The sequence below is a fragment of the Oryx dammah genome, unplaced genomic scaffold (genome assembly GCF_014754425.2).
Source record: "Oryx dammah isolate SB20612 unplaced genomic scaffold, SCBI_Odam_1.1 HiC_scaffold_2, whole genome shotgun sequence".
Classification (NCBI taxonomy): Eukaryota; Metazoa; Chordata; class Mammalia; order Artiodactyla; family Bovidae; genus Oryx; species Oryx dammah.
In genome coordinates, this window is record NW_024070186.1 from 131,597,338 (window position 1) to 131,622,268 (window position 24,931).

The 24,931-nt window shown below is 36.5% G+C and overlaps 1 protein-coding gene across 6 annotated transcripts in view; it reads right to left on the reverse strand.

Moving 5' to 3' along the window:
- ROBO2 (roundabout guidance receptor 2) overlaps nt 1-24,931 on the reverse strand; it is a 653,625-nt gene that overhangs the window by 12,014 nt on the left and 616,680 nt on the right. For 3 of the 6 annotated variants that reach the window (XM_040227097.1, XM_040227074.1, XM_040227068.1), the window contains exons 23-26: nt 20,128-20,388; nt 15,324-15,529; nt 5,281-5,463; nt 2,569-2,742 (exon numbers count right to left, since the gene is read on the reverse strand). In XM_040227097.1, the coding sequence (XP_040083031.1) occupies nt 2,569-2,742; nt 5,281-5,463; nt 15,324-15,529; nt 20,128-20,388 (824 nt within the window). The remainder of the gene's footprint in view (nt 1-2,568; nt 2,743-5,280; nt 5,464-15,323; nt 15,530-20,127; nt 20,389-24,931) is intronic. The other 3 variants (XM_040227106.1, XM_040227089.1, XM_040227083.1) reach the window with 1 other exon arrangement.

Consider the following 24,931-nt stretch of genomic DNA (forward strand, 5'->3'; position numbering starts at 1 on the left):
AAAAGATCTATACACTAAGTGCTACTAAACTTCCCCAAAAGAACAGTTTGATTTTACATACAAATCATATGAACTTATTACTGATGCATGGATTCATACCATATAAAAACTATGGCATAAACATCTGTGGTAAAATAACAGTATTCTTAAAGATAACCTGTACATTGCAATCCAAAATAAATCTTCTTTATCATACCTAAAATGTCTTTGGATCAAACATGTGAGCCAAAATATGCTTTGCAATATCAGTACTTTCAGAATGTATCTATTAATGATACATAATCCAAAATCTTTTTTGGAATGTTAGTAAATTTGAAAGTTTAGGAACCTATTTGTTTTTTAGAAATATAAGCAATATATCAATCATGCTTTAAACTAGGATGTAGCTTACTTTAACTAGATATTCTGAAAAAAGCTTGCAAGGAAAATGTTTTAGGGAGAAACAAAAGAGCTATTTTATTGATTTATATTTTATATCTTCCACATATTCTGGATATGATCTTCAAACATTTTGGAGAAGGCACCAAAAACCCACATAGTCCCTGGATATTTCCCTCTCTTCATGAGATTCACAGCAGGAAAATCATACAGAATTATTAATGCTGAGATTTGTAATAGAACATCAGTGAGTAGTCCTTTGTATTTAGAAGGAATAAGATCAACACTATAGACTGCTTCAAGTGCTCAACTAATCTTCAGATCATTGGGGGCAGAAAGGAGGTGGTACACATTTTTGCTCACCACAGGATATCCACTCACCGGGAATCAAAATCTTGATTGTACCCTTACCCTTGTATTCCACAGAAACACTTTCCAATGAAAACAAAGGAAGCAGGAAAGATAAGTAAACCTGAAGGCTTTTAGACAAATTATTTTGGGCATTTAAAGTCTTCTTAGCATTATAAAATGACAAGAGAAAGCACAATGGAGACTGCCAGATAAAGACCTACCCTCAAACCAATAAAGAGCAAATACTTCCTTTCCAAGGAAGCCTCATCCTGTCCTATAATGTAAGTCTAAGAGACTGAGATGAGTGCCAAGAACTCAGTTACAGCTTCTCAAAGCTAACTGCATATTAGGTTCTCCAGTGGAGCTTTAAAAATATTCATGACTGGTTTTCACCCCAGAACAATTAAATCAGAATCTCCAGGGTATATTTTAAGAGTTCCCCAGATGGTTCTAATGTGCAGCCTGGCAAGGTTCATTCTTTTGATGTGTGGTAGTGCTATCTAAGGAAAAAGTTTGTGTGCTTAGTGGAGACAGTATAGAGAAATTGGAAGAAATTTACCTTTGGGTCTGACATTATACTGGGCTCTTTACATATATTATTTTACATATTCCTTAGGATAAAACCTCAGTATAAATACTTTTTTCCCTATATTTAAACATATGATAATTAAGTTGAAAACAGAGTTGATGAACTATTCATTATTGAAAAAGGATGTCTTCCAATAATATTTTGTTTCCTGAAACTAGCAGTATTTAAGCAAATACTCAAAGATTGGAGGCTGTATATAATTGAAAAAACTGAAATAAATCAGCAAGCTATGGGCCAAAGTAAGCCATTGTTTTGTCAATGAAGTTTTATTGGAAATCAGTCATATCCATTCATTTATTTTTTTCTATAGCTGCACAGACACTACAATGGTAGTGTTAAGTAGTCTTGATAGAGATTGTTTGGCTTGGCTAAAGCCAAACATATTTACTCTCTGGACTTCTCAGAAAAAGTTTACTGACCCATCAACCAGAAGGTCTATAACATATTTTTAGCCCTCAAATTCATGAAATTTAAAAATTCATAAACTGGAAATCACAGCCTTTTTCAAAAGTTAAATACCATCTAAGATATCTTAATTCAGCTTCAATGATGACCCTGTATGCAGGACAGCAAAACAGACACAGATGTGTATAGTGGACTTTTGAACTCAGAGGGAAAAGGAGAGGGTGAGATGATTTGGGAGAATGGCATTGAAACATGTATAATATCATGTAAGAATCGAATCGCCAGTCTATGTCCGATGCAGGACACGGCATGCTTGGGGCTGGTACACGGGGATGACCCAGAGAGATGTTGTGGGGAGGGGGGTGGGAGGGGGGTTCATGTTTGGGAACCCATGTACACCCGTGGTGGATTCATGCCAATGTATGGCAAAACCAATACAGAATTGTAAAGTAAATTAAAATAAATAAATAAATAAATAAATACCCCCCACACACAAAAAAATGATTTGACAACATGGCGACCGCACATGCTACTTATGTTTTCTTCCTTAATCTTAAAAAGGAATGGTCGTTGGAAAGCACTAAGGGAAAAATGCCAGAACAGCAGAAAAATCAACATTGTCAAGCAGGATGGCATATATTTCTTGGGGTTGGATAATTAGGAATAAATCCAGATTGTTAAAGAAAAGGGGGTGTTTTATTGAAACAAGACCACACTGCCAGGTGTTCAGCCTGGTCACATATCAAGGTGATACCTGATCTACCTTCGTATCTTTAAGCTAAGTTAATGACTTCACAGAACATGTCTCTTCAGTTAGGAGACCAGAGAGAAGAAAACAAACCTACCATCTGTCATTGCTTCCCTTCGGTGAGGCAATGCTGGTTGCGGGTCCACTCGCCCACCCTTGTGTTTTTTAGTGGGCCGAGGCCTCTGACTTTGACTCAGGGCTGCACTGGTGTTACTGTCAGTAGAAAATGGGCTGGTTGGTCGAGGTCTTTGAGAGGAGGTAAAGGCTTTACCTAGAAAGTAAACAAAGGGAACAAGATATAGAGAATGTTATTATAAGGCACTGATTCTGTCTTGTATTTCTGCTCTAACACTAACTTCTAAAGCTGCCTGGAGATGTCATTTGAAGATACAAAATACTGGTCCATCTCCATAGAAAAAAATATGCCCTCTTGCAGTTTTTTTGGTCCAGTTTTTATAACCAATATACTATCCACTGAAAAATGCAAACAAATGAATATGAAACAAGTCCACCACCAATCAATATTCCTTGATTATGTTTTTATTTAATCTTGGCAATCTTGGTGACATTTTCATAGATATATGCAAATTTGTGCAGCTTTTACTTCTTAAAATTAAGAAAGCTTTTTCTGAAATGAATTATGTACTGTTTTGTTTAATCAAATTTCACCCTTGGAAACTTACGAACTTTCTTTGAGCACAGAAAAATTTCCTGTAGTAATTACATTTTAAATTTTACATGAAAGGTCTGCTCAGACACATATATTAAATTGACCTTACCACCCATACACATACACAATGAATTCTACTTCTTTTAGCAGAAACTCAATAACATTAGTGTATAGTATAGGATAAGTAGCAGTTTAAAATCACCTTGTAAAATCACCAAAGTGCAATAGGTGTTTCTGATGAATAGTACTCTATCTGAGCAGACTCCAAATTCTTATTGAAAAATGAAATGTGTTATGTCTTTTTCTTGTATCTTAGTGTAATATGTTGGGAAATATATTCTGGCAAAAGGTTAACTAATAAATTTTCAACATCTTATGAGTTTAATATTATGTTTATTATGGCCTGAGAAGGTTTATGTACATATATTTATTTTCTTGTACATGTTTTCATTTCATTCAAAATTATTGTATATAGTTACACTTTAAGTCAATGTGACATGATACTGCTTAATGTTTTATTAGCTATTAGCATACATGCAAGAAACGTACTTATGCCTTCTAATTTATTAGTTTCCTCTCACTTTCTTACTGCTCTGCTTATAGCTATGCCACAAAAAGCACTCAGGCAACATAAAGTTTCTAACTTAGGCCTTATAAAGCAAGAAAACTCAAATAACTATTATAGTATAACATATTTTAGTTCAGATGCTATATGAAAAATAAACCTCTGCAATGCCTGGGGAATCTTCCTTACTTTGTAGATACCTAGTGCATACTCAAAAGAGATAGTATAATGTTATATGCTGGTATAATTCAAAGTTCCCAAGACTCATTTTTATAACCTGAGAGTTCAGTGACGGGTCAAAGTCATTTATCTTTACCTTACTATTTGAATACTATTAAGATTTCAAAAATGCATGTAGCATTTCATTAGTTTGTTTTGTAAGGTAGCTCAGTTTAATTCTTATACCAGTTTTTTCTGCTATGTGCATTTAAGATGTACACATAGTCATGTATTAATAATAGGATCATGCCAAAGCTATTTTGTTCAGTAAAACAAATAATTACAAAATTACTGATCTATTAATACAGTGAATCACATATTTATTTTTGAGTTAATAATAAAAAACCTGGATAATTACATAATTGGTCTTTTATATTATTATTATTATTTTCAGAAACCCAAATTAAATTGTGCTACAGAACAATACACAAGTAATCATCATTTTATTCAACCGGCAAATGCAGTGGGTATATTTTTAATTAGCATCCTTTAAAACAAATGATAAATTATTGGATTAAAATCTTAATAGCCAAACAACACTAAGACCATCAGCCATTTGAACTGTTAGACTGACAGCATCAGACCCATTCCCCCCATGCTGAGAAAGCCTTCCCAGAAAATGCATTTGCAGAAAGAAATGGGGCAAAGGAAAGTAATGGAGATAAAAGCTGAACAATGTTAATCACTGGGTACATTATTGATTGTGTGAGAATTTTGCAAAGTGTGAGTTATTGAAAATTTAATGGCAATCTTAGTTGCAGCTTGGCTGTAATAGAAGAAGGAAGCAGATTCCAGTTAATCAGTAGAGCTTAGGAGGGAAAGGGGAATAAAGGATGGAAGGCCGTGAAAGTGAAAGTTGTGTCCTACTCTTTGTGACCCCATGGACTATAGAGTTCATGGAATTCTCCAGGCCAGAATACTGGAGTGGGTAGCCTTTCCAGGGGATCTTCCCAATCCAGGGATCGAATCCAGGTTTCCCACATTGCAGGAGGATTCTTTACCAGCTGAGCCACAAGGGAAGCCCAAGAATTCTGGAGTGGGTAGCCTATCCCTTCTCCAGGGGATCTTCCCAATCCAGGAATCGAACAAGGGTCTCCTGCATTGCAGGGGGATTCTTTACCAACTGAGCTATCAGGGAAGCCCTGGAAGGTGGTGAGTAGGAGCTTATTCTTGGCTCTGCAAGGGGAATAAAGGAAGAGAGTTCTGGTAATAACTGAGCATTCAGACTGTGTCCATGCAGATTAAAGAAAGCCCTGCAGTCAGACGCACTGAGGAGAAAGAACAGGAGATCAATAGCTCATTGTTCAAGGAAAAGATTCTCTCATGCAAAGAGTGTTGACTCAGAGTCTACCAACCTGTTCTTGTAAGGCTGGTTCCATCCAGCCTAAAACCAGCTTTATCTGCTGCTGCCACCAGTGCTTGTGCAAAACTGCCGCTGGCAAAGATGGAACCATCTGAGGAGCTACCTACACTAGATCTATGACTAGAAAAGTTACGATCCTCATCAGATGCAGAGCCCCATCCATTTACCATTGAACCTAAAAACAAATGTAGTTGTCTAGTGAGTTGTAGATATTGAACAGCTCATCGGCTTGTACACACTATACTAATGAACAAGTAGGATTCCTCCACTCCTCACTCTTCCTTGAGGTAAACCTGTTTTCATCCAGATTTCTTCAGCCATGTGCAAACATCACCCATGTTTTAAACATTTCTAGTACAGCAGAATTAAGCTCACTTCAAACCTGTATCTGTTTGCAACCCCTGAATAAGACGTTTCCTATGACTCCATTCTGATGTTTTTCAAATTGCTACACAATTATTTTCTAAGAGAATTGCTATGTATATTCTAAGGCCTAGAATTCAAAGAATAATACTTTTATCGAAATAAAGTATAGCATATTTAAAGTTAACTTATCAAGAACTCAGTTGAACAAATAGTGTGAACATATTTTGAATTTAATGTAGACTAGTGATAATTTTAGTGAAATGTACACTTGCTTACTGCAGAAGGGCTAGAATTATTTTAAGATTTTCAAATAAAAAATTGATTACTCAGGGAATAATAAAAACTAATAATAAAATGCATAAATAATATCAGAACAAATAGAATACAACAAAATATTTCTTTTTGTAAAGTTGTATTATTTTCAAAGCTCAGTATGATTTATTTTTCAATTATTTGAAGAACTCTAGTTTTCTGTTTAATACTAATCTTTATTTTAGAAAATTAAACATTATAAAAAAACCCCACTGACATTAATATGGATTTTTCTACAAAGTGCAAAATGGCAACAGAGGGAAAGAATCACAGCTTTATGTGTAAAGAGTTGCAAAACAAGATGCTACTGAGAAATGATACTTATTCTTAATTTTAGCAAGTCATTTACACTTGTATCCTTTTTTTAGACCAAAGCACACTGAGACCGTACTCAATTGCTTAATACAATTAATATTACAATATTTCAGTTGATGTACGATTAATATATGACACAATAAAGATACCAAGTGTTGCTTATCCCAAATTTTTAAAAAGAGACTTAAGTGCCATAGTCTTAGTCTCTTTTATGTGAATATGTATTTGGTTTATTTAGAAATATTAACTAAGTTAATATTAGTTAATAATTAATTATTAATTTAGTAAATAACAGTTACTATATTATTAACTAATATTAACTTAGTTAATATTTGTAAATAAGTCAAATACATATTCACATAAAAGAGACTAAGACTATGGCATTTAAGTGCCATTGATTTTTCCCCCCCTTTCCTCTAACAGTTAAGAGACAACAGTATAATGTTGCCGTGATAAAGTCTTTGTACCTTTAGCTGAGGTGCCAGGATGCAATAACATGGGTTCATGCACTTTCATGACACAGAAAGCAGAAACCAGAGGGGTGAGAAGGATCAGAGAAGTTAAAAGGGTGTTAAGTGTAGCAGAGAAAGGTAGAGTTTTGATTCTATTTGCCAAAAGCACGGAGATGCACTTTTTCCTTTCCAAACAAATTCCCTAGACACAGGCTACTGCAAGGAAGCCACGATAACACCAGCAACAGAGCCTCCTCTGAGAGAACTGTTTCTGAGTTAATAATCACAAGTCAAGGACCAACAGCCTAAATTGAAAGAAGAAATGATGCAATCAAGTTTGCAATATAATGCTAGAGTAGATAAGAAAAAATCAGAGTGATTCAACCAGTGATCACAAAAGAACACGAAATCCTAGAACTGAGGAAATTTTCAAAACATAGGAAAACTCAGTCCTGGTCCTTCCTATGTCCTATTTTCAGTATTTCTTAATGTCTGCTGAATATCTGCAAATAAATCTGTGCCAACTAACTGAAACTCACTCTCCAAACAACCATCTCCTTTTCTATTTCTCCTGTTTCATTCCTGATTTCCTTCTGGTCCCTTCTACCTTCCTCATTGTTGTATGAATTATTTTTTTCCTGAAACATTAATCACATAATTCTGTTTCTCCATTCAAAGCCTTACTTAGTTTGTCAATACACTTAAATACCAACTGAGGTATTTGAGATCCGTCAATACGTAGCACAGCCTACCTTCCCAGTCCTATCCCTCTAAAAGCCTGTGCCTCGTTACCTCTCCTGCTTCCTCTCATTCCTTTGACACATCTCTAGACTGCTACTAACTCTAGTGCCCACCGCCAAACTTTGAAGTCCAAATCATCCCTTTTACCACTCTGATTCGATTTCATCTTCAACCCTGTCCTAAGAGACTCAATCTCTTTACCTCCTGTGTTCTTTAAACAGTGTGTATAAACAGCATATCGTATCTCTGAAATGGAGCAGACCCTGTGGTCCTTTACCTCCATGTCCTCTGCCTGCCTTTTGTCTGTGGAAAAACTTTAGTCATAGGATAAGTTTAATCAGAGAAATGAGAAAATGCAAAAACAAAGGAAAACAGACAAAGGAGCTCAAATAATAATAGTTTAGTCATTAAGCATATTCAAGGACTTTTAGTTCCTCTCAAGAGCTATAGATAACATCCTGAGTCATACCCTGTGAGCTGTCTTATAGATTCTGAACCCCCAGAATCTATAACCCCCACAAGGTAAAGAAGTTCACTACATGATGACCAGGCTGTAGTGAGGACACAAGCTGCCACAATTCTAAGAACTGGCCTCAAGAAATGGGAACCAACTGACTCTGGAACTGAAAAGTAACTGTTCTTAAAACAATCAACACATGCTGTTTCTGCATGTTGCCCCCTTCCACAGCCTATAAAAGGTCTTGCCCACTGATTATCAGTGGTGGGCACTGGACAGGTGCCTTTGGACCACATTCCTCTTCCCCAACCCTGCCATGCCAGTATCCAAAACAAAGCAAACCTTCCTTTCCACCAATCTGTCTTTTTACTGGCTTTTTGAGTGGTAAGCCAGACCCCACTTTTGATTATATCTCTACAAACTGGGCTTCCCAGGTGGTGCAGTGGCAAAGAATTTGCCTGCCAAAGTAGGAGATGTAAGACAATCAGGTTCAATCCCTGGGTCAGGAAGATTCCCCTGGAGTAGGAAATGGCAACCCACTCCAGTATTCTTGCCTGGAAAATTCCTTGGACAGAGGAAATGGGGTGGCAAAGAGTCGGACATGACTGAGCAAATGAATACACACTATAAACTAGAATTTGTTGCATATGTTTTCTCTTCCAGACAATGGAACTCTGGAGATCAGGAACTACTTGTTATGCATTTTAATACCTCATGTACAGAGGCATTGCACATTCAATAAATATTTGCATACTGAATTAAATGTCTTCAATAGTTTTATTATTCAGTATAAATTCATATGTGATTTTATTCCATGTGTAATTTCCTAGCCTTGGCCTTATTTTAGTTACAGCAAGAACATACAGTAACTCCTAGAAATTTTATTAAATAAGGAGTATAAGGTCAGTCAACTCTTGTTGATTACTTGGACAATGAGGAAAAAGTGATGTAATTAGTCCTTCATATGAAGATTTCAACATACAAATTTGATTTACCCATGATGGACAATAGGAAACCTCATCACCCCAAACTAAGAAGGCGCAAGTGCCCTCAGTTTAGCATAGTTGAGTTTGCCTCCAAATCGGAGGGCAAGAAGCAAACAAATAAACAGAAGAAAATTTTTTCTGTCCCTCTTTGTTCCTCTGTTTTTATCTTTGACAAGCCATCCTCTCTATTTGAGATATGGAGTATATATGATACATATATACATATATACCCATGATATATGGAATGGGTACATTGTTGCAAATATTTTTAAAGAAAATTGGCAATATATTATGAATAAAAAGGTATATAACATATATTGAATTCCCTCCTTATTGTAAAATTGTTAAAATTTAACGATTACTAATTTCACCTCTCTGTCACTACCATTCTTTCTTTAGATTTAAATAGCAAAGATTATCTGAGGATTTATGTAAACTATTACCAAAAAAAAAGACAATGATTATAAGAAAAGAAAACAGTGATTCATCAATTAGAAAGCAAGCCATTTTTACTAGTGAAAGTCCATGCATTGCAACAAAGAGCCCGTGCAGACAAAAAAGAAAACAGAGAGAAAAGTAGGCCATTGTTACAATTGGTTTTCTTTCATAAATGCAAATATAACCATGAAAATTGAAACCAACACTAGGTAAAACAGCTAAGGTAGAGATTCTTCACAAATTACAAGCGATCCATACCAATTTGACATGTTATAGCCCCAAACATAATCAATACATATTTAAACATCTAGTGAAAAATGAATCTGTGTCACATAGCCAGATTTATTTGTGTTTGCATCTTCCATCTTTCCAAATTTCTCAGGTTTCAAAATTGCTGAAAGCCAAAAAAACCCTCAAATTTATTCAAGCTGTTAAAGAAGAACTGCCGATAGGACATTAAGTTGTTGCTCAAATGTTACTGAGCAGTAAAATACCATGATAGAGTGGCATCTTGCTGGGTCTCCATTACATCTTCAGCACTAAAATTAATTTATGATCAGTCATCAATTCATTTACATGTCATTTTATGCTAAATCCTTCCTTGCTGATAGATGCTTATCCTTAGACCCATTAAGCTAGAGTAAACTGTATGCTTTATAATATGACCCTGCTAATTGTTGCATTACCATTTTTATGAGATACAAAAACTGGCTGTCCCCCATTTTTTTAAGGAAATATTTAATCCATGAATTCTTTCTATTTAGTACAATCTATCTATCTGTTAAACACAATCTTCAGCTCTGAGTGTCTTTGAACACATCAATCCAAATATTGACCTCTGTCTGGATGTAGAAAATCATGTCTAATATTTAGAAGCTCTTTCACTCAAATGTATTGAATAATGCAATAATTCACCTACATTCCTCAGAGAAAGGAACGTGTAATATAGACAGAAAGCAAAATAAGAAATTAAAAATATCTCTTCCTTGGGACCTATGACATCTGCTCATTTGATCTACTCAGATAAAAGTGGAATATATGATATTCCACTTTTATCTGTTAACTTTTGAAGTCTGTATTTAATTTCTTTTTAACTACATCAGAGCTGTGGAGAATGTCTAAGAAAGTTATTTAATCATTTTTAGCATTACCTCTGAAATTTCCCTATTGTGAAAATATGTCCCTTAAGTTTTTTGCAAAAGCAAAGCATCAGGTCATGCTTTTAAGTGGCCGGCTCTTTAAAAGCTGTGTGGCTGAGTAAGGTGGTGGGGCTGCCAGGTTTTATTGTTTTCAAAGTAATCTGCTTTGAGACTTGCAGCAAAAATCTCCAACAACATAAAATACAGTAAATATAGAGCCCTGATTTCCTTTCAACCATGTTATTTATGTAGGGTCCAGCAGTTAAGGAAAGTTTTATTCCAGTCACATCATAGTACTCACTCTCACTCTTTTTTGTGATCACTGAAGCAGTTAGAATCTTGGCTTCACATTCAGGACATTTTTCTCCTGTTCTCTCTCTTATTGTCTTCTGTTTCTTTATTCCTGTGGTAGAGTCATTAAATACAGGGAACACTCACCCTTGACTCCCACCATGGAAGTAAAAAACCAAAAATGTGTATTAAAGGCTTCTCCTATCCTGCTACCCCAAAGCAGTGGGTTTGGCATTTAGACAGAAATAGTACAAGCATATTCCTGAAGACTGAAACAATCCTGTATGTTTACTTTCTAGGCAAAAAGAGAGTGTGATGTGCTGTAATCAAAACATTTTTCTACTTTACTAAAACCAAATAGGTTTAAACTGAAAGTATAAGTTAAATGAAAATAATAAAAATGTGATTCCCTACAAAAGGTGGTGATAGAATTGAATTTTGTTAGCATGAGTCAGTATAACTGAATATAGAACTAAATGTGAGAAAAACAAATAATAAAAGTTACATCTAAAAACTATAATTTTTGATCTTAAGTTTATAGGGGGTAAAAATTGTTTCCAGATATAAAATAATATGCTGGATTTGTATAAATATATATTTATTCATATATGTATACAGGCATAGAAAGGGAGAGAGGAGACCAGGAAATAATTTTCTTCTTAAATATGCTAAATCCAAAGACTAGGAAAAAAGTTGAGCATTTTCAGAGGACAGATCATGATAATTTGTCTTTAGAGTAAAGCTGATTGATTTTGAATATTTTTCTGCCATTTATCAGGTGGGTGAGCTTAAAAAAGTCTTTAAACCCCTCTGTGCCTCAATTTCCTTGTCTATAAAGTGAGAATAAATAAAGAGTTGTGACAATTAAATGAGTTAATATATGTTAAAACCTTAGAACAGGGATCAGTGAACTTTTTCTACAAGGTGTGTGTGGATGCTAAGTCGCTTCAGTCATGTCTGACTCTGTACAACCTTATGATCTGCAGCCTGCCAGGCTCCTCTGTCCATGGGATTCTCCAGGCAAGAATACTGAGTGGATTGCCATGCCCTCTTCCAGGGCATCTTCCTGACCCAGGGATTGAACCCATGTCTTTTACATCTCTTGCATTGGCAGGCAGGTTCCTTACCACTAGTGCCACCTGGGAAGTTTCTATAAAGTGCTCAAGTCAAGTATTAGTCTCTCAGTCATGTCCTAGATACTAAATATTTTAGGCTTTGCTGTCTTCCTCACATGTTTTTTTCTTGTTTACTTAAAACCCTTTAAAAATGTAAGAAAGTTTCTTAGCTCACAAAGCCACTCATACCAAAAACCGCCAACTGTTTAGAAGAGTGCCCTGCACATACTAAGGGCTGTATATGTGCAAGTTGCTAATATTACTATTATTATCAAACCTAAATTTCTAGCCAAGCAGTTGAAAGGAATAGATTTTCAATAAATATTTGCTGTGGAAATAAATAAATAACAGATTTTCAAATATATTTTCCATTTCTGAGTATTATGAACTGAATGATAACATCCCCCTAAAATTCATGTTGAAGCTTTAACCCATAATGTTATGGTATTTTGAGGTGGAGCCTTCGGGAGATATTTAAGTTTAGATGAGGTCATGAGGGTGAGGTCATCATGGTATGACTAGGGACCTTAGCAAGCTCTCCTGCCATGTGAGGACATAGCGAGAAGATGGCTTCCTGTAGGAAAAGGGCTCAGGCCAGAAACCCAGCCTGCCTGTATCTTGATCTTGGACTTCCCAGCTTTCCAGTATTTGCTGTTTAAGCCATCTAGTCTATGATATTTTGTTATAACAAACCAACCAACTAAGACACCAAAATTATGAGCTATAGAATTACTGATATTTTCTTTTCTTCTTGGCTTTTGCCATTCATGAACCATTATTTCAAACTTTTTTAAAGTCCCTCGTAAATTGGTTGTTAAAATATCTGAAAATAATATACCTATTTCTTTGCAAACATAGGCTCTGTGCCTGACTAACCACTGATGTTCCTCAATGTGGCAGCTGTTGGAATATAACATATTTCAGAAGTGAAATTCTAAATAATTTTACATATAGGCTAATTACTAGCCCATCTCTGTGTTATCATTGAACTTTCATTTCCGTTGGCTTTAACATTTAAAGATTGGAACATAACTGTTAGTTCTAGTTCACAAAAAAATGGTCATTATGCTTATGAAAATGAAAATAGAGAATTCAGATGAAAGAAATGATTTACTCACACCACACAGAAATTTAGAACTCAAAGTGAATGACGGTAAAATCAGAATCCTCTCTGTGGGCACTTACCATGTTAAAAACATAAAAACCCAATGGAAATAGTTTCTGTTTTATTGCCTACCTCATTTAGCACCATTAAGCTAGCCTTGAGTGTCTGAAGAAAACATAAACACGTTAGAGCAATAGTCATTAGCGTGATGATTTCTACAGCATTTGGTCCGTACATACATTCATCTCAGGGCCATCCCCATGTACACATATATGTATAAACACTTGCTCTGCTATACTCACAATCCTACTTATGCTCATATACACACTCCTACATAGACACACACACACACACACTTTACACATATTCACAAACTCTACCTAGATTTTCAGACACACATATTCTTCTGTACACACACATCATTTTTTTTTAATTTACTTTTATTTTTAACATATTTCTTAAATTACACTTTCATGTTAGAGAGCAGATGAAATCTCTGATCATACTTTCCCCACAAAGTTATTGTAAAGCCAAAGAAAAAAAAAAAAGGAAAGAAAAGAGTTCATACTTGGCTTCTTTGGTGTAGAGTGCAACTTCTTTTACTAAGGAGAAACATTATTCATAGGATAAATTTATCATGAATACATATCTAAACACACTGAGGGTTTTACATGTGGTAGTAATTAAACAGTGACTTCAAGTAGGAAAATAAAAGTTTTTCTTAGTAATTAAAGCTTCATTTGAAATGAATGTTTTACTAGCTTCAAGGAGAAATTCAGATTGTTTTTAACCACAGTCACATTGGATAGCGAAATATATTAGTAGGTGAGCATGTGAAAGTTCAAAATGTCATTCTCCTGACTTATAGATATATTTATCCACTTTGACGTTATAATATTTAATAAAAGAACTACATAGGCTATGGCTGACTTTTATCACTGCAATTTTTTTTACTGCATTCCTAACTGAGAAGAGTTCAGTATCATTACTGAGATATGCAAAAATATGCAGAATTTTACCCTGAAGGAGATTATGCTAGAAATTCAGGCAAAGGGGCTTAACATAATATTGCACTAATAAGTTAGCTCTCTGCATTCAATGATTTAAACTTTTGCTCTGCCACCTTCAGCTGGATCTGGATTTCAAATCACAGGAGTTCTTAAATCTTAATTAGCTCGGCAAGCAGACAGCCCTCAGGTAAAAACAAAAACCTGAAAAGTGGAGGCTTGTGCATTACATTGTGTAATTCAGGAAGTCATGCAGGGAAAACATGTAGGTACCCATGCTTCTTCATCACTGTCATAAAGTAGTTCCCACCAGTTTTTCTGAACTGTAACATGCAGTGTAAAATCAGTGCGAATTAAGAAGCTGTTGGAATAAAAATGAATTAAATGGAACCGTGGTAAAAGGCCTCCTAGAATGAATGGTGTCATGAAGGTAAATACAGAAATGGGTAAGGTTTACTGAAGAACCCAATGATATACAGAGGCAAACATTTGTAGCAGGTACGTCTTTATAGCCAGGTAAAAGGGCCCTGTGTGTGTGTATCAAAGAATGGATACTTACTTGACTAAAAGGACTGAACTTTTACTTTTCTCTATAGTCACTGTGAAAACACTAGGATTTACGTTTTTGTTTTTTTTTTTTTCAATACAACTTGATAAATTTACATCCTTGGAAATAGGATGCAATCCTGGGATCATCCTAGGGGAATACCAATTGCAGCCTTACACTTGGTGAAGGAGAGGAAAGCAAAGGGGTAAACTTCAAAAATAACTGTATTTCTTGGAAAAGCAGCAATTATTGGATCAACAATATGAAATGCATAAATTTATAGTTTATCTTGCTTTCCATCTTCCCTACTCTAAAAATAATACCTTGTGCAACTTTAAAGAGGCTTATTCTGAAGACGTGCTTATTTTCATCAGTGAATGATTTTACAGAGTGAAATACTTAAGATTGTATTCTCTTCATATATTGCTCCTGATATACAAAATATATCATTTCTAAAAGTCAAGGTTTTTATGTAATAGACTTGGTTCCCCAGTAGAATGAACTTTTCATGAAAGCCTTGTATATAATTGAGTTTTCTTTCATGTCTTTAAAGCTTTTTAAAATTCATGAATTTTCTTATCATTTTGCAGCAAAGCAAAAGTATTTCCAAATCCTTTTTGAATTTTGTGTTTAATATTAACATATTAAAAATGTCACTGAAATAGATGAAGTGGAATAAATCTTACATAAGAAAGTATTTGATTTTCGAGGCATTTTTCATGTGACCAATGGGTCAGTTATTCCTATGAAATCAGTTCCGTTACCTGTCACAGAGCTCTCCAGATTGTCCGTACTGGATCCAGGTGTCTGCTCCAGCGCTCGCAGGGGCCTGGGGATTTCTAAAGCTTCCTCTTCATCGTCAGCATCATCGTCTGGAACATCTGTTTCTAAATCGGAAATCAAGGCTCCAGACATGTAACCTAATGGTGGAACTGGGGGCTGCGGAGGTTGATTATTGCTTTGAACATGCCTGGGATTCAAACGGGAAGAAAAAAAAAAAAGAATGGATTAGCATTCCACAAAATTGTAATTAGAATTAAACAGCATGCGATGGTTAACTCATTTCATCTTCTCACTTTCCTTTAATTTTGGAGCTTACTGTGCTGTTTTTACATTTCAGCAGAGACAATGGGGTATGCATATATGACTTGCCAGAACTATAATAACAATATAGATCAGCACATTTTCCTATGGGTATTTATGGGATGATACACAGAGAAAAAGCACAGTCCCAGCATTTTTTGTTCAAATAAATCACACAAAGGAGAACAGGAATATTCGTCACAATAATCTATTTAAATCTAATTTTTTCTGTGTGTGTCCAAAAAGAACATGATTATGTTCCCGGTTTCCTGTAGAAGTTCTACTAAGGCTGTGTAACCCATGTCACCTGCTGACCCTGATGAAGAAAAGACATCACATGAAAACTTAATGCAAACACCCTCTCCCTCCAGCCAGCCCATTCCCTGCTCTACCAGGCTTTCTTCCTGCATGGTCTTCCAGGAATCAGGCTGGCAGTTGTTTCCACTTTAATCTAGTGTAGGGGAGGAGTGGCTACTTTGCATCCTGGCCACTTATTTTTGCATCTGTTGTACCCTGCAGTGAAGTCTGTTAAGTCTCTTCAGTCCAGAGGACTCTCTGCATCGCTATGGACTGTAGCTGGCCAGGCTCCTCTGTCCATGGGATTCTCCAGGCAAGAATACTAGAGTGTGTTGTCATGCCCTCCCCTAGGGGATCTTCCCAACCCAGGGATTGAACCTGCATCTTTTATGTCTCCTGCATTAGCAGGCAGATTCTTCACCACTAGTGCCACCTGGGAAGCCCCATCAAAGTCTAAAATACCTCAAAGGCACCTTCAGTTCAGTTCAGTCGCTCAGTCGTGTCCGACTCTTTGCGACCCTATGAATCGCAGCACGCCAGGCCTCCCTGTCCATCACCAACTCCCGGAGTTCACCCAGACTCACGTGCATCGAGCCAGTGATGCCATCCAAGGCACCTTAGCACTGTGCATTTAGAACATCAGGCGTGCCAAGCAAACCAGTTGCAACGAGAAGGTAACTCTAATCCTAACCTTGTGAAGTAGACAGAATTTGTATTACCGTCTCTCCTTCAGAATTTAGAAAAGTGAAGTTCAAATTTAAGCAACTTAAGTTTCAACTGACATGACTAACAAAATGCACAGCTGGACCTTAGCGTCCAGTTGGCTTGTTTTGTGACTACTTAGGAGTTTTTTTCTAAACCATAAAATGTTGAAGGAAAGCAAGCCTGTTATTCCTTACTGTCATTAAAAAGGGAATATGGCATATGTTTAGACAACTTTGTTTTTTTTTGGCTTTGATACAAATTGCTTAAAAGACCACCAGTGGCAAGTCCTTGCTGTTCCAGCAGTTTGGACTCAGCATTTTCACTGCTGAGGGCCTGAGTTCAATCCCTGGTCAGGGAGCTAAGATCCCACAAGCCATGGGGCATAGCAAAAAAAAAAGCATTCAAGACCACTGCAATTAAGAATATGTAATATTTATAAGTGCGTTGTGCACTTCACGGGTCAATTTGAACAGAATCCTTGGAGGGGAAGCCCAGAATTATTTGAAAATATTCTTCCTGTCATGTCCCTGTACAGCCCAGATGGTGGCACTGCCATTTCAGTAGGGTAAGCGGCTGTGTGAGCACATGGGACCTTCTGTCCATGAGATCCTTGGACCTCCTATATGGGGAGTCAGTGTGACATTTGGTGGCATGGTTAGACTGAATGGAAGCACACTCAGAGAGAGAAGCAGAGTCAGCTCTGTGGGTAGCTGGGACAGGTGGAGAGATGAACTGTTCACTCCTTCAGCAAGTGACTATGGAGCACTCACTAAGAGTGGAAAGACATCTGAGACAGCTGAGCAGTGAACTACTTAGGTGAAAACCCACGTGCTCTGAGTAGTTACCGCTATGGAGCGGCTAGATACTAAGTACTATACAGGTACAAACTCACTGCTGCTGCTACTGCCAAGTTGCTTCAGTCGTGTCTGACTCTATGCGACCCCACAGACAGCAGCCCACCAGGCTCCCCCATCCCTGGGATTCTCCAGGCAAGAACACTGGAGTGGGTTGCCATTTCCTTCTCCAATGCATGAAAGTGAAAAGTGAAAGTGAAGTCGCTCAGTTGTGTCTGACTCCTAGCGATCCCATAGACTGCAGCCCACCAGGCTCCTTCGTCCATGGGATTTTCCAGGCAAGAGTACTGGAGTGGGGTGCCATTGCCTTCTCTGATAAACTCACTACTTCTTCCAAAAACTAAGATGTGAAATAAAGAATTTGACCTTGCCCAAAGAGAACTGAAACATCTTCCCTGAACTCCTAAGAGGTAATCTCTAAGCTCTAGAATGTCCCGTCTGTAAAATGGCTTTGTTTACCTGGAGGCTGGAGCCTCTTCCAGAAAGTCTAACAATATGACCTATGATAGGGACCTGGAGTCATACAATATCAGCCCCACCTTCAGGAAGGGTCAGAAATTGGGTCAGCCATGAAGACAGTCAACCACATCTGGGAGACAGACCCCCAATAAAGACTCTGAAACTCAAGGCTCATGTGAACTTCCCTGGTTGACAATACTCCACCCATATTGTCACTCGGGGTTGGCTGGGACATTATGCTTTCCACGAGTAAACTGGGAAAGGACCAAAAGGACCAACCGGAGTTTGGAATTCCTAGCTTTTTCCAATGCATTTCTTCTCTTGGCTGATTTTAATTTATATTTTTTCATTATAATAAACTATAACATTGAAAATTATAGTTTTCAGTGAGTTCTGTGGCTCCTGCTAGTGAAATCTTAAACCTGGGGGTAATCTTGGGGACTCTCCCAACTTGTACATAATGTGAGAAGTGAGCGTGGTCTTGGAGGGACTGCTCTCTCAGTTTGTGGATGAGTCAGTTACTATGAATTATCATTGTCATTTACAAATGGAGGCCTGAAGCACAGAAGTGTTAAGCAAGTTGCCTGTTGTCACGAAGCAAGTAAGGAGTGGCCGTGATCCAACCTTGGCTGACACTAGTCAGATGCCAGACCAAGCAATCAGAATGTGGGGTGGGGACTATACATCCAGGTTTTCAAGATGATTCCAAAATGCAGGCAGAGTTGACAATCCCTGAGCTAGAATCTCTGCTTTAAATGATTAAGCTTCAGGGTTTCATTTAATTAACCTGAAGGAAATTCTTTGGCTCTTAAAGCAGCTGGCTTCAGCTTTAATAGTGGTTTATAAAGCAGGCTGATGAAAAATAATACTTTGTAAGAGTAAATTATCTTTGACCTTTGAAAAAACATCTGATAATTGAGAAAGCATTCAAGAACCTCTGGTTCTAAGAACCTATGTTTGTAATAAGCTTTAAGTGATATTCTGAGTTTTAGTATCTCTTTGTATATTTAGTTATATATTTAGAAATAAATAGTTAACCCTGAGAATAAGATTTATCTCATTATCAGCTTACCTCAGTAACTAAAACTATTGAAAAAGAAGCTAATGGTATTTTGTGAAAATTAAACTTCAAACACAGGACATAAATCAATGAGTGTGTACATAATCTGAAGTATGTCACTGAGATAATCAGATGTCATTGAGATTTCATTTTCAAGAGTCAAACTCATATTTTACTATTTGGGAAAAGGGAGAGTAAATAAGAAAAAAAATAATTGTACAGAATTATGAGAGTCGATCCACTATTCTTGTATTTTCATAGGATACATAAGTAGACACTCATCTATATCTTATGAAAGTTTACGAATCTATTAGGAAAACAAGGAATTTGTATCTGTAAGGTATTACTCCAAGGGCTTCCTAGGTGGAGCAGGTGATAATCTGCCTGCCAAGGCAGGAGACAGAAGAGACACGGGTTCCATCTCTGGGTTGGGAAGATCTTCCGGAGTAGGAAAAGGTAACTCACTCCAGTATTCTTGTCTGGAAAATTCCATGGACAGAAGAGCCGGTGGGCTACAGTCCGTGGGTCTCAAAGAATCGGACATGACTGAGTAACTGAACAGATACACTCACACAGTGTATTCTAAGGGCTTTCTAGGGATGCATTTACTGTACTAATATTGTTGCTTTTTTCTGTCTCATTTAATTCAACCCAGAAAAGGTCTTTTAATAACTGACACTGACCATATGTGATTTGCAGAAGCTTACATTTACATATTCACAACCACATACAGAACTAATCATAGGCACTTTGAAGACTCTAAAAAGAGACCTTCATTATGATGCTGGAAGTGAGTTCAAGAAGAAGCTAATTGAAGCTAACTGTACATTAGAAAAGATTCTGGCGTAGCCAAAAGCACTTGAGCCTGAAATTCAGCAGATCTTGAATTCTTGCTCCAGTTCACTCTAATCAGGTGTGTGACTTTGGTCAAATTATTTAACTTTTATTCAGTCAATTTCCTTATCGAGATGATTACGGAGTTGTACCAAAGCATTTCTAACTCCAGCTGCAGAGTTCACCGAGACTCTCTAGTGAATTTAATGTTCAAGAACTCTCTCCCCTCTCTGTGTGTTGCAAGCATGGGTCCCCTGAACTAACAAGGACAGTTACCACGTTTGCTTTGCCATATCAAACTGATAGGCCCTTGTCAACTCCTCCAGGTGAGCCTGCAGCATCGGCTGCATCTCCTCCCGTGGGGAGGGAGTCAGAGTTGCCGTGGACTGCTGGCCAAAGGAAATGGCAGGAGAAGAAGCCACGCCTCGAACAGGAGGTGTTGGGACACGATCGTCGTCTTCTTCCAGTTCATCCTCCATACCCTGGTGTAAATAAGTTTGAACTGGTAACGGTGGGCACCAGCTATCACTGTCGTAGCTGAAATTAAATGAAAAAAAGAGAACGCATTACACATAGGCATACACACCCAGGCACACCGGCACTGAATGGGATCCACAGGAACATCTAAGATGCTCTCTCAGTTTACTTCTGCCGGATTTCTAGTTGTTGGCACTATGATAGTAAATCACCTATAGGAAATCATTAGACACTATCTTAATTTCTAATCATAAGTACATCTGTTATCTCAAAATCTCAATTTATTCTTAAAAGGTCTTATTAGCTAATTGTTACCCCACAGTTACAAAAGGCAATAATTTCCCAACAAAGGTATTCACATTAAAAAAAAAACAAACCTAAATTGCTAATTATGGGCAATTAATGAACTTGGTGCTTGGAGATTTAACTACTTTCTTCTCTTGTTTATCCTTGTGCACCAAAAGAATATGCCAATATTTATCTAAGAAGTTTGATAATTTTATTTACTCTTAGTCTAGGTCTATGCCAACCTTCCATTCCATGTGACATGTCAATCATTAAGACTTTGTGCTACAAAATACATTTAATAACTTTTCAACTATCCTAATTTTCTTAATTTTTTCATTAGAAACTGATGTCATGTATCTCAACATCTAAAATCTGTAAAACAGAAGTTGAAAACCTAATCCTATAAAATATATATTAAAAAGAAAAATAACAATTTTTAAATACACCATGTTTTAGGGATTCTGGCTGGGGAATCTGGAAAATCAACCCAAAATGTTTTAATTGTGACACAAAATCAGTAGCATTTCTGTTTACACCTTACCCATAGTATTATTTTCATAAATCAGATAGATCTCAATGTACTTTAAAAAGAACACTTAAGGGTAAAATAAGAAATTTTATTTTATACTTCTATCTAATAAAAATAATATTAGATATAACTGTTCTATAAAGTCAACCTCTAAAATATCTCCCAAGTCTATATTCTACACTTCACCTCTATGCCCATTATCATAAATCAGTCTCCTTCTGATGTGAACCAGTCCATTAGATTTCCTAGCTCCTAGGGTGTCATCTTCATCCCTTCCATTCTACCTTCCATATAGGCAATTGGATTATATTTCTAAAATCTTCATTCACATCACACCTATGCTTAAATTATTCAGTGATATTGCTAATGTAAGAAAAGTTCAAGCTCATTAGTGGGGATTAAAAGACACTTCCCCATCTCATGAGCCTATTATTTTGGTTTAATTTCCCATTATTTTCCAACACCAGCCTACTCGATGATTTTTTCAAATCTCTGGGTCTGTATATAACTATTCTCAACTCATCTGACTGTCCTTCAAGGTTCAATTCAAATGTCTTTAGTTCTCTGAGCCCTCTCTGTCCCCATCATAAGGAACTGATTACAACTTGATAATACTTATACTGGGCAATCTCCATATGATACTGAAATTATTTGTTTCATGTCTCTTTTCCCCCACTATTCTGTGAGATCCTAACTCAAGAACTTCGTAATTCTCAACTTAGCATTTCTAGCACCTACTGCTGTATCCAGCAAATAGAAGATTATCTATATTAGAGAAATCAAAAATAGAATGAATATTACAAATGTACATATCTAGACTTGATGTCCCTTACAAACCAGTAATTAGTAAATGTCCAGATGATTTCTGAATAGCTTTACTTGAGTGTCTTTCTACTTATCCTGTTTGAAAATGTATTTATCAAGAAACTATACATGGATGCTTTATTTATAACTGCTGAAAACCTGGAAGCAACGAAGATATCTTTCAGGAGGTGAACGAATATATAACTCATGGCATATCCAGATAGTGGAATATTATTCAGCGCTAAAAAGAAATGTACTATTAAGCCATGCACAGTAAGACATGGAAGAAAATTAAATTCATATTATCAAGTGAAAGAAGTAAATCTGAAAAGACTATATACTTTATGATTCCAACTATATGATATTTTAGAAAAAGCAAAACTATGAAGACAATAAAAAGATCAGTGGTTGCCAGAGGTCAACGGGAGGGAGGGACGAACAGACTGGGCACAGAGGATTTTTACAACAGTGAATCTATGCTGCATGATACTGCAGTGATGGTATACATGCTGTTATAACTTCATCCAACTGTTCTTTGTACATCTGCACACAGAATGTACAACACCAAGAGTGAACTGTAACATAAACCATGACCGTTGGGTGATAATTACGTGGCAATACAGTTTTATCAGTTTACCAAATGTACCCCTTTGGTAGGAGACGTTGTTACTGGCAAAGGCTGTTAATGTATGGGGACACAGACAATTGGAAAATTATGTATTTTTTTGCTCAGTTTTGCTGCTAAACTAAAACAGATCTAAACAATAAAGTCTATGTAAAATTCCTGAATTTATCATCCTTTTGTTTGACAATCATCTGTCAGGTAACTGGATCTTTTTACAGAGCATACAATCCAGTGGGGGCAGGCTGATAAGCAAATAACCAAAGATACCAAGTATTAAAGGAATAGAGCAGGGAGGTTGAAACCAGTGTGGGGGTTGGGCAGGGCTATGCTGACCATCAGAAATGGAGATATTCTAAGAAACAGCTGAGTGGGCCCAGAAGAAGGGAAAATTAAAGTATTCAAAGAACTCAGTTTTCTAACTGGTAAGGATTGGCAAGTAAAGAAGGTTGGTTATAGATGAGGCAGGTTGTGCTAGATCACAAAGTGCTTCATCAGCCCTGAGAAAGAGTTTGGAATTTTGTCTATGGGTGATGGACAGTCACTGAGAGGTTTTATACAGAGTGTGATGACATTTTAACTCTTCAGCTTTCATTTCTTGTTGAGGGTACCTAAATAATCTTCTACCTCAATGAGCTGCAAACTAAAGACATTGTTTCAGAAGCCCTATATAGTGTGATAGGAATATCTCTTCTGAAATGTCTTTTACATCTTAGTATCAGGTACACTTTAATGTGTTACAAATAATAATTTTTGTATATTAGAAAATATATTCATATATTCATATTCTCATTTCTTTGATTATATAAGTAGCAATATGACCTGAAAAAAATAAATTGCTCTAAAATGAGGGCATTAAAAAATGTTTTATATACTGGAGATCACAGATTTCATTCAAAGAAGAGAATCTGTGGTTTAAAAAGTTTCACAACCTTCTATCCCAGTACCCTGCTTATTTAACTTATATGCAGAGTACATCATGAGAAATACCAGGCTGGATGAAGCACAAGCTGGAAACAAAATTGCCAGGAGAAATATCAATAACCTCAGATATGCAGATGACACCACACTTATGGCCGAAAGTGAAGAAGAACTAAAGAGCCTCTTGATGAAAGTGAAAAATGAGAGTGAAAAGCTGCCTTAAAACTCAACAGTCAGAAAACTAAGATCATGACATCCGGTCCCATCACTTCATGGCAAATAGATGGGAAAACAATGGAAACAGTGAGAGACTTTATTTTGCAGGGCTCCCAAATCATTGCAGATGGTGACTGCAGCCATGAAATTAAAAGACATCTGCTCCCTGAAATAAAAGCTATGACCAACCTAGACAGCATATTAAAAAGCAGAGACATTACTTGGCCAACAAAGGTCCATCTAGTCAAAGCTATGGCTTTTCCAGTAGTCATGTATAGATGTGAGAATTGGACTATAAAGAAAGCTGAGTGCTGAAGAACTGATGCTTTCTAACTGTGGTGTTGGAGAAGACTCTTGAGAGTCCCTTGGACTGCAAGGAGATCCAACCAGTCTATCCTAAAGGAAATCAGTCCTGAATATTCATTGGAAAGACTGATGATGAAGCTGAAACTCCAATACTTTGGCCACCTGATGTGAAGAACTGACTCATTGGAAAATACTGATGCTGGGAGGGATTGGGGGCAGGAGAAGGGGACAACAGAGGATGAGATGGTTGGATGGCATCACCAGTGCAATGGACATAATTTTGAGTAGGCTCCAGGAGTTGTGATAGACAGAATCCTGGCGTGCTGCAGTCCACGGGGTTGCAAAGAGTCAGACATGACAGAGTGACTGAACTGAACTGAAATGTTATATTAATTCAAACAAAAACATGTATAAGAAACCTAATTTTTTTAAAACTGCCCATTTTCAGTAGGGAATGCTCATCCTGTTATATTTCATTAATAGTTATAATTAAATTTATTCCATAAATCTTGTTACAAAATAATACAATTTCATTCTATAAACTAGTACATGGACTTTCCTTGCCTATGTAAGTCGTACCTGTGAGGAAAGAACATTTATATATTCAATCTTTCAAATGGAAGTAGTCAAACATCTCCTAAAATTTCCCTTCTTTATAAGTAGTAAGCCATCCTTCCAATAATTTAAAGGAAACACATATATGCAGTGAACATACATATAGAATATATGAGAAGGAATGTGTGTGTGTGTGTGTGTGTGTGTGTGTATATATATATATGTAATGTGTTCAGATAGGACAGAAAAAATTGCACTTAGTTTTACTCCATTCAGTTATTATTATTCAAATACCATCAAGCAAAGGAGAGCCTAACCATATAAATGTGATTTTTATCAATATAAAATTATATTACATAATG